This window comes from Mustelus asterias, chromosome 1 (assembly GCF_964213995.1).
Source record: "Mustelus asterias chromosome 1, sMusAst1.hap1.1, whole genome shotgun sequence".
NCBI lineage: Eukaryota > Metazoa > Chordata > Chondrichthyes > Carcharhiniformes > Triakidae > Mustelus > Mustelus asterias.
The window spans coordinates 41,465,562-41,480,297 of NC_135801.1; the positions used below are offsets into that span (position 1 = coordinate 41,465,562).

Below are 14,736 nucleotides of genomic sequence, written 5' to 3' on the forward strand. Positions count from 1 at the left end.
AACTAAGGTGACGACAGAGAATGTTAGAAAAAGTTAAAGCAAAATGCCCTACAACTGAACTCACAAGGAATTAGGTGAATTAATGACACAGAGAGAAATCAATAGGTCTGATCTAATTATGGACCAAGATTGAGAATTAAATAAATAGCCTTTAGAAGAGATAGACAAAATAGAAAAGGAAGAAAAACAACTGTGATAAAAAGGATGAGATGAAAGAAAGTAGAGAGAAAGAATCTCAGCTCAGAAAACCAAGAAGTACAATCTGTTTGGGTAAAACAAAGAAACAGTAAAGGGGCAGAAAACATTAGTGGGAGTTGATTAATGTTGTATTGTTGGGCAGAGGGTAAATCAGGAAATTGGAGGCATAAATAATAAGGATAATACAGTAATCATGGGGGACTTTAATATTCATGTAGACTGGGCATACCAAATTTGCAGTAATACTGTGAAGGGCGAGTTCATGGAATGTCTGATAGTTTTCTAGATTAACATGTTGAGGAACAATTCAGTCTATTTTGGATCTAATAGCATGCAATGAGAAAGGGTTGGTTAATAAACTTGTAGAAAAGGGGCTGCTAGGGAAGAGTGGCCGTAATATGATAGCATTTCACACCGAGTTTGAAAGTGGCTTAGTTAATCTGAAACTAGGGCCTTAAATCTAAAAAATAGCAAATGGGTAAAAAATGTCCAACCATGGCTGACAAAAAGAGTTAAAGATAATATCTTTAACACAGTGGTTAGCACTGCTGCTTCACAGCTCCAGGGGCCTGGGTTCGATTCCCGGCTTGGGTCACTGTCTGTGTGGAGTTTGCACATTCTGCTCGTGTCTGCGTGGGTTTCCTCCGGGTGCTCCGGTTTCCTCCCACAGTCCAAAGATGTGCGGGTTAGATTGATTGGCCATGCTTAAATTGCCCCTTAGTATCCTGAGATGTGTAGGTTAGAGGGATTAGTGGGTAAAATATGTAGGGATATGGGGGTAGGGCCTGGGTGGGATTGAGGTCTGTGCAGACTCGATGGGCTGAATGGCCTCTTTCTGTACTGTAGGGTTTCTTTCTTTCTATTACATCAAAGTAAGAGGCTTAAAATATTACCAAAAAATAGAATGAAAGCTTTTAGAATTCAGCAAAGGAGGATCAAGAAATTGATAACAAAAAAAAGAGAATAGACTAGCAAGATATATAAAAATGTAATACAAACATTTCTATAGCTATGTAAAGAGGAAGGGATTGCTGTAAATTAAAGTGGGTTCATTAGAAGCAGATACAAGTGGAAATTATATGGGGAATAAGGAAATAGCAGGGAAATTAAGCAAATACTTTATATTTTTTTTAACGATAGAACACACAAACAAATCCAGAGACAATGAGGAAATAACAAGAATGAGGAACTTAAAGAAATCGGTGTAAGTAGAGAAATTGTATTGGTGAAATTAATGGGACGAAATGATGTCAATCCCCTGATCCTGACAATTTGATTACAAGAATTTTAAAAGAGGTACATGGTCTTGGATCTTCCAAAATTCCTTAGATTCGAGAACAGTTCCTAAGGATTGGAAGGAAAAGCATAACATAATCCCGTACTTGAAAAGGAGGAGAAAACAGAAACTATAGACCAGTTAGCCTTTCACTAATATTGGCAGAATTCTGGAATCTATTATTTGGGACATGGTAAACAGTCAGGGTGGATTTATGAAAGGAAAATAGTGTTTGACAAACCTGTTGGGAGTATTTTCAAGATGCAACTAGTAAGATGGACAAGGAGGAATAATTAGTTGTAGTGTATTTATTTTAGCATTCATGGTATTGAGGGTAATGCAATAGCATGGATTAAGGACTGGTTATTGCACAAACGTAGTAGGAATAAACAGGCCAAATAGGGTTGGCGGGCTTTGATTACCAGATACCACGAGGATCAGTTCTTGGGCTATGCCAGTTGCAGTCTACATGAATGATTTGACTAAAGGGACTATGTAACGTGTCAAAATTTGCTGACATTACAAGATTAAGTATTAAAATAACATCGAGGAGGACATAAAGAGGCCACAGAAAGATATAAACAGGTTGGGTGAGTAGGCAAGAACATGGTAGGTGGAATACAATGGGTTAAAGTGTGAAGTTATCTACTTTGGTAAGAAAAACACAAAAGCATAATACTTCTTGAATGGTGAGACACAGGGAAATGTTTATATCCAGAGGAACATAAGTGTTCTTGTATAGGAATTGTAGGAAGTTAAAATGCAGGTACCACAAGCTATTAGGAAGGCAAATTAGCTTTTGTTGAAAAGGAATTGGAGTACAAGAGTAAAGAAGTTTTACCCCAATTATACAGACATTTGTGAGGCCATAAGAGTACTTTGTGCAAGCTTAGCTTCCTTACTTAAGGAAGGATGTGCTTTTCCAGAAAGTACCATTGATTGGCAGCACACGTCTTGTGTGCTGAGTTGGCGCTGACCACCTCCTCGCAAGCCGGAGTGGTGAGGTTGATGGACCTACACCTCCCATCACTGGGGCAAAGGACATCCAGGTGTGCCTCCACCTCATCCAGAAGTCACATCGGTACATTGTTGCTGATCTTGGGGGCACTCGGCCTCTTGCCTTTTGAGTCCATCACATTCTTCGATCAGTCCTGAGTTGCAGACAGTGAAGGATGTGTGGATGCACACATATGGCATCCAGAAAGATGAATTACAACCCACCCTGCCACGAGATCCAACGTGCTTCTTTTCTGTGCATGTTTAGTAAGTTGAAAAGTGGACAATCTGGAGCAGAAAGCCACTATTCTGGCGAGCAGGAAACAGGCCACTTTTCCCACCTACCACTGCACTTAGGGCAGAATTCTCCCAACCAGCCCATGGCTGGTTTGGTGGTGGTATGGTGTATCAAGCAGGAGTCACCTGACAGTGTAAAATCACATCACAATTCTCCGAATGGCGGGTTAATGGTGGGTCGGTCTTCCCACCGGCAAGTGGTGCAAACGCCATTTTCATTAATTTGCATCTCATGAATGGTCATTAAAACAGCTGTGCACCGGTGTCCCATCAGGCCTTCCAAATGTTCGTCGTGTCAGCAGGAATTTACGTTGGTGTCAAACCTGATTGCTCGAGTGGCGTGCACAAGGCTGTCCTCAGTTCGCAAGAGACTTCGGGGTGAGTGCAACAACTTTCTGCCACCATGCTGCACTGCTCCTGATACGCGGTTCACCACTCTGCCCGGGCAGACCAGTTCCTGCCTCCATGATGAGCTTGTCTTCATAGACAGCACTGTGTGGCTGAACCCATGTACACTCGTTTCACCGAGTCAGATCAGTACTGTGCCTCGGGATGGGAAGCACAGGGGTTTCCTTGTCCCTGGTGCCACACATTAGCTGTGCTAATCTGGACAGGACTGTGCTATGGGACTCATGTTGCCACTGGAACAAAGGTCTGAATTTCAACTGAGGGTGGAGTATGAGGTGAAGCAGGGGATGAAGGGGGTATGGCCTGAGGAAAACAATGGGGGGGGGGAGAGGGCTGTGCAAGGGGGGAGGGGGGGGAAGGGTGAGGGGCTCATGACAGCAGGCAGAGGGGCAAGGAGGTAGATGAAGAAGGTGAACAGTGGAAGGCATAGGAAAACCAAGGGGAGGGAAGTTGGACACTGAGAAGACTACGTGGAAAGCTCACAAAAAGGGGGGGGGGTGTTAAACACATTGGGCCCTATTTTGCCATTTTGATTTGAAGTCCTGGGTGGACTTGAAAGTAGGAGTGTTTCAGATCCGACTTTTAGGCCCTTTCTGAGGCGCCCCCATACGCACTCTACCTGCAAAAATATCAGCGATTCCGAATCGCGCTGCACAAGCCTGTGGGCGGGGCTTAACACGCCCGAAACCCTGCAACTCCGATTGGAGCCTACAAATGCGCATGCGTAAAAAAAAAGATATAATGCTGCTCCCTTGCCACAGCCCTACCAGGCTGGATAATGCCTTCTTCAAGCCCCCACAGAGATTTCCCCACCCCCATAACATTACTGACTCCCTTATCCCCCCCACACCCCCACCATCCAGACTGATCGCGGCCCTGTTGCCCCCTTCCCCCCACCGATCTCAAGTGGAGTGGCAGTGGACCCCCCCTTCCCTCCCCCCACTGACCTCAGGCAGAGTGGCAGCGGACCCTGCTTCTCCTCCACTGATCTCAGGCAGAGTGGCAGCGGACTCCCCTTCCCCTCCACTGATCTTGGGCAGAGTGGCCGCGGACCCCACTTTCCCTCCACTGATCTCGGGCAGAGTGGCAGTGGACCCCCCTTCCCCTCCCCCCAACTGATCTTGGGAAGAGTGGCAGCGGAGCCCCTTCTCCCCCACCCACCCCCCCGATTTCAAGCAGAGTGGCAGTGGACCCCCATTCCCCCCCCCCCCCCCCCCCCACTGATCTCAGGCAGAGTGGTAGCAGATCCCCCTTCCTCCCACCAATCTCAGGCAGAGACCCTCCTGCACAAGGCCCCCATCTCCTCCTGACTCCGATGGCTATATGACATCTCCCTCTCTTTCCCCTGTCCCAATCATTGAGGCACTGATCCACCCTCTCCCCATCAGCACACCTGCAAGTGCTCACTTGCCCTCCCCTCAATGCTAACATGCAAACTGCATGTAACTTGTTGGAATGCTCTGCCAACCTGCCTGTAGCTGATCTGCCTGAACGAGGGGCAGCTCCATAAAAACCCCCAAGGATGGACAGGCAGGCAGGCAGTGCAGGAAAAAATTGGACGCGCAACCTGTTGCCCGATTTACTGAGGGCGACCTCGGGAGGCTGCTAGATGCGGCAGAGGTGAGGCGGGACACCCTCTTACCCCCAGGAGGACGCAGACCCAGTGGGGCTGATGGCAATGCAGCCTGGGAAGCAGTTGCCGCTTCGGTTAGTGCCTTGGCACTGGCCCCCTGAACCTGGTAGCAATGCCGCAAGATGATCAATAACCTCATCCAGGCAGCAAGGGCGAGTGCTTAACCCATCCAGCATCTTTCCCCAAATTGTCCCCAGATTCTTCCATTCCCAGTATCTTGCATGCTTTCAGCCCCTGACACCCAAGCACCTCCTTCCTACCCCCCCCCCCTGAAGAGTAGCACTGCGCTTGCCCTCCAATGACCACCACCTGATACTCTGCAGGAGTCACGCCATCATTTCCTTCATGGCTCCTTCTGTCTCCACAGGAGAAGACCGACCATAACACCAGAGAGAGGGCGAAGACAGGAGGTGGTGAGCCAGACTTCCGGGTCCTCACCCGCTTTGAGGAGTGGGCGCTGGAGCTGTCCAGAGAAAGGGAGCTGTCCAGGGAAAGGGAGCTGTCCAGGGAAAGGGAGCTACGGGCTGTCAGTGACAGCATGGTCGGGCTGGAATCAAGAAGTGAGCACCTGTCGATCCCCCACTCAATTTGAGGCAACTTCTAGGAGGCATGGGCTTTGGGTGCGACGGGCAAGGTTTAAAATACGAGGCATGTTTTCTTTGTACAGAGAGGGGGGTGGGTACCTGGAACTTGCTGCCAGGGGAGTGAACTTTAAGGGCGTCTTTACAGCTAGTGAATGGGATGGGAATAGAGGCATATAGTCCCCAGAAGGGTAGGGGTTACAATTCAGATGGGGAACCTGGTCGCTGCAGGCTTGGGGGGTGGGCGAAGGGCCTGTTCCGGTGATGTAATCTTCTTTGTGCTTTGTTCCATGTTCAATGGAGAAATGTGAATGGTTCTGTTAGAGTTCTTTGCAGAGGTAACAAGGAAGTTAGATAAAGGAGAATAAGTGGACATGTTTTATTTAGATTTCCAAAAGGCTTTTGACAAGGTGCCGCATAGGAGACTGTTAAATAAGTTAAGAGCCCATGGTATTAATAGTAAGATCCTGGCATTAATAGAGGATTGGCTGACTGGCAAAAGGCAGAGAGTGGGGTTAAAGGGGTCTTTTTCAGGATGGCAGCCAGTGACTAATGGTGTGCCTCGGGGGTCGGTGCTGGGACCACAACTTTTCACAATATACATTAACGATTTGGAAGAAGGAACAGAAGGCACTGTTGCTAAGTTTGCAGATGATACAAAGATATGTAGAGGGACAGGTACTTTTGAGGAAGCAGGGGGGCTGCAGAAGGACTTGGACAGGTTAGGAGAGTGGGTAAAGAAGTGGCAGATGGAATACAATGTGGAAAAGTGTGAGGTTATGCACTTTGGAAAGAAGAATGGAGGCAGAGACTATTTTCTAAATGGGAAAATGCTTAGGAAATCAAAAACACAAAGGGACTTGGGAGTCATTGTTCAAGATTCTCTTAAGGTTTACGTGCAGGTTGGACCGGCAGTTAGGAAGGCAAATGCAACGTTAGCATTAATGTCGAGAGGGCTAGAATACAAGAGCAGGGATGTACTTCTGAGGCTGTATAAGGCACTGGTCAGATTCCACCTGGAGTATTGTGAGCATATCTAAGGAAGGATGTACTGGCCTTGGAAAGGGTCCAGAGGAGGTTCCCTGGAATGAAGAGCTTGTCGCATAAGGAACGGTTGAGGACACTGGGTCTGTACTTGTTGGAGTTTAGAAGGATGAGGGGGGTTCTTACTGCGAGGCCTGGATAGAATGGACGTGGAGAGGATCTATCCACTAGTGGGAAAAACTAGAACCAGAGGGCTCAGGCTAACGGGATGATCCTTTAAAACAGAGATGAGGAGGAATTTCTTCAGCCAGAGTGTGATGAATCTGTGGAACACTTTGCCGCAGAAGGCTATGGAGGCCAGGTCATTGAGTGTCTTTAAGACAGAGATAGATAGGTTCTTCATTAATAAGGGGATCAGGGGTAATGGAGAAAAGCAGGAGAATGGGAATGAGAAAAATATCAGCCATGATTGAATGGCAGAGCAGACTCGATGGGCCGAGTGGCCTAGTTCTGCTCCTATGTCATATGGTCTTATAATGAATCAAGTTTTAGCATCCAGGATTCCTCTCCCTCCCTTGCACTTAATCTCGCGTCCTGTGCTGCCAGGACAGATCCGGACACCCCGAGGCCATCTGGCATCATGGCCCTCACTGCGGCTCCCACCCACCCTGTGCCAAACAGCTCGGACGAGTCCTCGGAGGATATGGGTGAAGGGACCTCCAATGGTTGCAGTTCACCATCCCGGATACTGACACGTTTGTGGGTCCAGTTAGTGGTGAGGCTTCTGGGTCACTCTCTGGTGAGCATGGCACATCTGCAGATGTACATCGAGTGGAGGAGGGAATGGCCGAAGCCTCTGGCACACAGGGGAGGCGAGGACTCAGCTGGCCCCAGGCTACATGCTGTGCCTCTGAGATCACTTCTCCCTCAGCTGCTGGAGATGCAGCAAAAAAGCACGGAATGTAGGAGGGGCTGACGACCACACTGGACCGACTGCGAGGCTGTTAGGAGGAGTCCCAAAGCTTTCAGACGGACCAACTATTGCCTGCCTTGCATGGTTCCCAGGCCAACACTGCAAGGGTGGCATCCGCGGTGGAAAGTCTGGGGCAGGGAATCCTCACCATGACTGGCAGGCTCCAAGCGATGGCCGAATCACAGCAGGCTACTGCGGAGTCCCGGGGGCCACGGCTGAGTCACAGTGGGCCACAGCTGAGGGACTGAACAGGGTTCTCGAGGGTTTGCGGCCCATGGCTGAGAGGCTTGAGAGCTTGCAGGAGACTCAGTGGGACAGCGCTGATATACAGCGGGCTACGGCAGCAGTCCTTGAGAATGTCGCCCAGTCACAGAGGATCATGGCTGAGGGGCTGCAGAACGAGGCCCAGTCTCAGAGGGCTCTTGCTGCGGCCATTGACAGGTGGCCCCCAACTCAGGTGGTCATCACAGAGGGCTCGACCACCATGGGTAGGATGTAGGTGGTCCTCCAGGACTGGCAGGGCCAGGTGTCGCCAGAGCTTCTGGAGCTCACTGCAAAGCACCGCTGTCCCATGGAATGACTCAGGAGCCCATAGAAACCCCAAAGGAGGAAGAAGGGCTTGAGCCCATGCCGGGGCCTTCCAGCCAGGTGACTGTGGCTGTGGCTACACCTTCTGACTCGCCTCTTCCTGACACTGGGACATCTCAGGGACAGCAGAATGAAGACGGCGTCATGGAGACGTCCCAGACACCTGGAAGCCGGCCAGGGCCCTCAAGCTCCAGGGCCTCCAGAGGATGCCCGCCACATGGATCACAGGCAAGTGGCGAGGTAGGCAGCTGGCCCCTCCACCTCTGATGTACATTCTGGGAGACACTGAGATGTAGTTGTAGTCCACATAACGTTAGGAAGTTGTAACTGTACTAAGATGGCATGGGTGAAGGACTGCAGATAGGTCTTTAAGCAACCTAACTTTTTCTCTTCACATGTTTTCATGTTAGAAATTATTTAAACACCTTTATTGCAATAATTACATGTTTTTTCACCACCCACCTGTGACTAATTTGTCTTGAAGTGGAATCCACTTCCATTGACGATTGCCAGAGGGATGCTTCATGTTGATGTCAGTTGCAGAGGCCACTCAGTGCTGTGTCACTGAGAAAATGAAGCCACTGGTTCACCAGAACCCATGGGGATTCCCTCCCCTCCCCCATCCCATTCAGATAGATATGGGCCAGCGTGCATGAGGAGCTCAGGTAGGAGTCAGACTAGTTTGCACCAGGACATCATTATAATGGTGCTTAGCAAGTCATCATCACGCTCCTGATTGCCAAAGAAACTCACTAACACAGTGTACCCAGGCCCACCACTGTGGTGTGACGATGTTGCAGGAGAAAGGAGGACATTGGGGGGAGGGGGGGGGGGAGAAAAATGGAACCCACAGACACAGGCCCCTTGCAATCGAACCATTTGGTGATCAGGGTCTCCCTAGCCACCCTCGCACACCTCATTCGAGTGGCCAGCCCTGCAGCGCCTGGGTGGGGTTGCCCGGCATGCTCCTCCTCCTCCTGCTGGGCGGCCTCCTCCCCAGTGATGACCGGCCTCCTCCCCAGCAACGCCCGGTTGGTCGGCCTCGACATCCTTCTCCTGCTCCAATAGGTCACCTCTCTGCTGTGCCAGGTTGTCCAGGACAGAGTACACTACCACAATGCCGGAAGAGATCAGAGGGTTGTATTATAGAGCCCCACCAGAGCAGTCCAGGCACCGGAATCACCTTTTGATGAGCCCTATGCACCTCTCCACTATCACGCGGGTGGCTACATGGGTCTCATTATAGCAAGTCTCCACCTCAGACACTTTTAGGCAGGATTCTGACTTAGAGGCGTTCAGTCATAATCCCACAGATGGCAGCTTCGCACCATTGGCTCACAGGCGCCATCAGCCATGTCTGAAGCGGGTAACCCATTTCACCCACGAGCCACCCCAGCAGCCTGGGCTCCTCCTCCGGTATATCAGAGCTCCTGAGAATGCAACTGTCATGCACGCAGCCAGGGTGTCTCGCTGGATGTTCATATTGTGGTCGCACACCAGTTGGACATTCAGGGAGTGGAACCCCTTTCTGTTGACCAAGCTTGTGGATTCTGCAGCGGGGCTTTGAGGGCGACGTGGGTGCAGTCGATGGCCCCCTGTACATTAGGCATCCCTGCAATGGCTGCGAACCCTGCAGCCCGAGCTTACTGATGGGCCTGGTCCAGGTTAAATTTGATGTACCGCCCAGCCCCGGCATACAGGGCCTCAGTGTTTGACGCAGGTGTGCACAGCTGACTGGGAAATCCCACACACATCTCCACTAAGGGTCTGGAAGGAGCCAGTTCCATAAAAATTCAGAGCGGCCATCAATTTGAAGCCACCGAGAGTGGGTGCCCCTCTGCCCCAAGGTCCCAGGTCCTGCAACAGGTGGCACAGGTGTTCCACTGTCTCCTTTTGGAGGCAGAGCTTTTGGCAGCATACGGTGTCCGACATCCGTTCAAATGACACTCGTGCACGGAACTGGTGGGGTCTCTGCTCCCTCCCTCTCCTGTGCCCCCCCCTTCCCCCTACGCTGGGCGAATGGCGGCCACCTCCTGCCTCTGGTGGTCGTCTCCCTCTACTCCTGCAAGTTGTAAGGCCTAGGCCTCCTATGCCTACAATTCTTCCTCCAGCTCTTCCTCCTCAGCTCCAGCAGCATCCAAAAGAACAGCAAGATCAATCGGTTGCAAAATAAAAGCCATCTCATCACTCTGAAAGGGGGGGAGATCGAAGATAGAGAGGAACACAAGTAGAGGTTAAGAAATGATGCTTGCCCCTAGCCCAGCAACAGTCACTGTCTCTACTGCCCATTCCCCCACCCACATGCTCCCCAGAATCATAGCTCCTTGAAAAGTTCAGAGGCTGCAGCAGTGCAATTTGCAAGGGTTTTGTGAACGTCCTTCAGCTGGCATTGTGCTGAGTGCACTAGGACCCAGCAGCTTCCAAAAGACCCAAGGTCAGTGCTGAGACCTGGGTCCGTGCTGCACATCGGACATCAGACACACTGCTGAGCAACGGCTCCCCCACCCACCCACAGATTCCCCACCAACCCGAGAAACAAAATGGCTGCAATGAAAGGACCCACGTAAGCAGCAGAGAGCCGTCGGATGCTAGGCACTTACCTCCTCACTAACCCTTACTGATGGAGCGCCCAAATCGGACTTTTATGGAGCATGTCTGTTTCGCGCCGATTCTGGATGGACGAACGTGGTGGTAAAGGGGGAAGTGCAACCCAGTAAGTCAATTTAAATACATACAAATGCGAACGTTTCAAGGGCGGTCCCAATCTCGGCCATTTTCAGACCTTGGTAAGGGGGAACTGGCGCGGAGGCGGGCGCGGATCGCGGTACTCGTCTCACACCTGACTTTACCACATTTTCGCGCCCGAAAATAGGGGCAACTTGTGGTAAAATTGGGCCCATTGATTCCGGGGAGAAGATAGATGAAGATTCCAGATGCAGTGGGTAGAGGTCCAGGTGGGGCTTGGGAACATTGTAAGTGATGGATTCAGGTTGAATCAAGGAACAGACCTCCTCTTGAGGCTGCTAGTCTTTTCCCTCTGGGTGATTGACCTTCTGCACAGTCTGGTGAAGACAGGTAGGTTGGAGGGAGTGATATTGTACTGGTGTACTGGACTGGCATCTAAATATTAGCTGCCAGGTCCACCAGGAGAGTTGGAGGGGATAACTAATGAGCTTCCTAGCACAGAATCTGGCGTGGTATCCCGCTATTCTGGTTGGCGGGACAGGCGACCACTGCACAGTATCAAAATCTGTGAATTCTGCCCTTAGTCTCCCGAACAGAAAATCCTGCCCTTTGTGGTCCACAACAAAGGCCAGAATTCTCTGGTTGTTCAAGCCCCACTTCCACTGCCAGCGAGAACGGAGAATTTGATGCTCAGCCAAATCTCCATTCACTGCAGCAGAACCGGAGAATCCCGGCTGCGGGTGAGGTCGAAAGATTCAGCCCAAAGTGTCTAAATTACACGCAGCACAATTAATTTTTTACTCTTATACTCTATATTGCTATTTATGAAACTCTTCTGCAATTACATTTTATGGCATCATCTATCTGAACTCGAGGAATGATCTATTTTGCATCTTTGTGGGCGGGATTTTACGGCCTTGCTCGGACGAGACTGGAAATTCCCGCCCGAGGTCAACGGAGATTTCCGTTGTCAGACCCTTGCCCGCTCCGAGTCCGTGGCAGGCGAGGTGGTAGAATTCTGGCCTATGTCCCTTCGCCACAACAGAAAGTGCTTTCCCATTGAGTTTATACTCCTATTATTTGTTTTCACCATTCATCATAATACATTTCTGCTCATCTGTCAAGTCTTCTATGGTCACCCTTGTCAAATTTTTTCATTTTGTTGGAGATTACCGGCAGATGTATTAAATAATTAACCCTGACTTACTCTCATAATTTATTCAGGTTTTCCTCAGCCACCGATCATGTCTATCCACTGTATAAGATGTAAATAGCAGTAAAATACTTCACGCAAGTTTTTGTACTGACATTGAAACGGTAAACAATATTATTAAAAACTACAGCAATGGAATAAATCCTCCCTCTCATAATTAAAATCCTTCCGCTGCAAATGTATTCTCTAATGCAAAGTAAACAGTGATGGTGACAGATTGCAGAAGTGTACAGTTAACTACCTGGACTTACCTAGAACTTGCCCATCCCATCAGAAGATTAAATGCAGCCCAGATTAAAACTCCAAGACCTAAGCCAATGGTTTTCAGAATTGGAACAACAGTAATATTTCCTGAAAACAAAATAGAGAAGAAACCAATATAGTCAGTTTGTGCCTCATCGTGTCCTCACCTTCCAGCCTCACATTCAGCAGATTATCCTCCGCCATTCCTTATAACCCCGGCCACCAACAATCACATCTTCTCCTCCATTCCCCTTTCAATATTCTGAAGGAAATGCTCCCTCCATGACACCCTTATGCACTCCTTAGTCAATCTCAACATCCCCTCCCTGCCGTGGTATTTTTCCTTGCAAGCTTAGGTAATGCAACATCTGTCCTTTTACTGCCTCCCTTCTCACTGTCCAAGGCCCCAATACTCCTACCAGATGAAATAAAGATTTACTTACTTGGCATACTGTCCTCACAGCTCACACTGCAGTTTGCTCTAGATTAGGGAGATCAAATGCAGATTGTTTTCCCATTTTCCATAACACTTCGGTTTATTTACAAGTGTGACCCTGGTCTTCTGAAGGTTTGCTATTTTAATTCCTGACTTTGCGCTTATGCTGACCTCTCTGTCCTTGACCTCCTGCAGTGTTCCAATGAAGCATTTTTCCAGACAGATAGTCTGCCCTCATTTTGTTTCCCTTTTCTTTGCCTGTGTGAAATTTTTCCTTTCCGATGACATTCATCATTGTCATTAACACCTCCTCTAGACATCTTTTATTTCTTTACTTCTCCCATTACAACTCCCTTTGGCCACGCATCACCAATTATTTTATCAATTAATCTCCCCTGTCTCCATCCTATAACAGATCTCTCCTTTTGTTCTTTTTCTACCTCTTCCCACATCACTTATTTACACCCTTTATGTTTCTAACTCCAATAAAACCAGAAAATGCTTGAAATAATCAGCAAGTCTGGAAATGTCTGTGGAGAAGAAAACAAAGTTAGCATTTCAGATCTGTGATCTTTCATTAGAAAAAATCTATATGTTTAAACTTTCCCAATTCTGAAGAAAGGTCATCGACTTGGAATGTTAATGCTGTTTCACTCTCCACAGACGCTGCTTGACCTGCTGACTTTTTCCAGCATTTTATGTTTTTAATCAATTCTTGAATTCAGTATCAACTTTTGTGAAAATACCAATAACAGAATGTGAGCTGAACTTTGACTAATAACTTCTGCAAGCAATGAATATGAAACTGTACTGTGCACCACATTGGGATATTGATTTACCCATTTCTGGCACCTGCAATTGTATTGCTGCCAGTATTTCACCATTTACAGCAACAAGACCCCAGATTCAAGTCCCACTCCAGGGATTTTCAGGCCCCTCCCATCCCGCCAAAGTCAACTCCTCATGGTGGATTTTCGGGTGGCAGGGTGGGCAAACCACGCAAAAGCCCGTTGGCTGGGCCAAAATCCTGACCCAGGATTAACCACACAAATCAAGGCTGACATTCCAGTTTAGTACTGAGGGAGTACTGCACATCAGAAGTGATGTCGGTTGGGTGAGATCTTAAATAGACCCTAAAAGATCTCTCAGCACTATTTCAAAGAAGAGCAGGGAAGATTCCCGTTTTTCTGGCCAATATTTAACCCTCAATCCATTTCTCTGATGTTGACTGTATGGTCATTGCACTTTGCTATTTGTGAGAGTTGCCATGTGCAAATTGACTGGTGTGCTTCCTACATTACAACGGTGACTACATTTCAAAAGTACTTCATTGGCTGTAAAGTGCTTTGAGATATCTGGTGATCATGAAAAGTGCAATATAAACGCAGGGCTTTCTTTATCAATTTTTTCACATCAATTACTGGGCTATCACTAATGTGCTAATGTTTTTTTTTCCTCCAATATTACTAGCAGTGGTTTTAAAACTATTTACAAGATGATCTCATGAATATCACAGTTTTTAATGCTTGCTACAAGGCATTGCAGGCCTGAGAACAATGGGAGTGTGTTATAGCTGGATGCTCTTCCACTTTTGGAAATTAAAGAAAATCTTGTTGAGCATAATTGCAGCAGCTACTATGTTTGTTAAACACTATTCTCATATTTTCATCAGTTGTACAGCTAAGAGGGACGGATGTGCAAATCAAATTTGCAGCAAATTAACTGCCACTAAAATGATTAGAGATATTAACTGAAGAGATGAACTGCTGAAATATTATTTGCATGTCAGCTGTTCTAATTCAATGGAGTGCACTTCTTGTCCTAAATTCTTGAAATAACTGCTTTCCTCAAATGCAAAAGCAATTTTGCAAAATTATGGTGCAATCAAAAATTAACTATGTTGAACTAAATTAGCATGCACAAATGTAAATGAGTACATGACTTATTATAGACTTCCTCAATTGATCAATTAAACATATTTTTGACTTACACGAGATAAGGGGGGCAAGTAGGAAAGTGGAGTTAAGTCAGATCAACTGTGATCTTATTGAATAGCAGAGCAGGCTCAAGGAGCCAAATGGCCTACTCCTACTTCTATTTAGTATGTTCTTGATGCCATAAAACTACTAATTTATCAATTGAATAGTATATAATATTAAAAGTGTGGCTTAAAATTTAACGCAAAATCATTTGTTCTGAAATGCACAAAATAACTTAAAAGCCAA

At 47.8% G+C, this 14,736-nt stretch overlaps 1 protein-coding gene across 1 annotated transcript in view; it reads right to left on the minus strand.

Annotated features, from left to right (window-relative positions):
- The window catches only part of LOC144493068 (transmembrane protein 144-like), a 116,796-nt gene that overhangs the window by 60,879 nt on the left and 41,181 nt on the right, over positions 1 to 14,736 (minus strand). Inside the window, exon 5 of the mRNA XM_078211943.1 lies at positions 12,084 to 12,183. Within this exon, the coding sequence (XP_078068069.1) occupies positions 12,084 to 12,183 (100 nt within the window). The remainder of the gene's footprint in view (positions 1 to 12,083; positions 12,184 to 14,736) is intronic.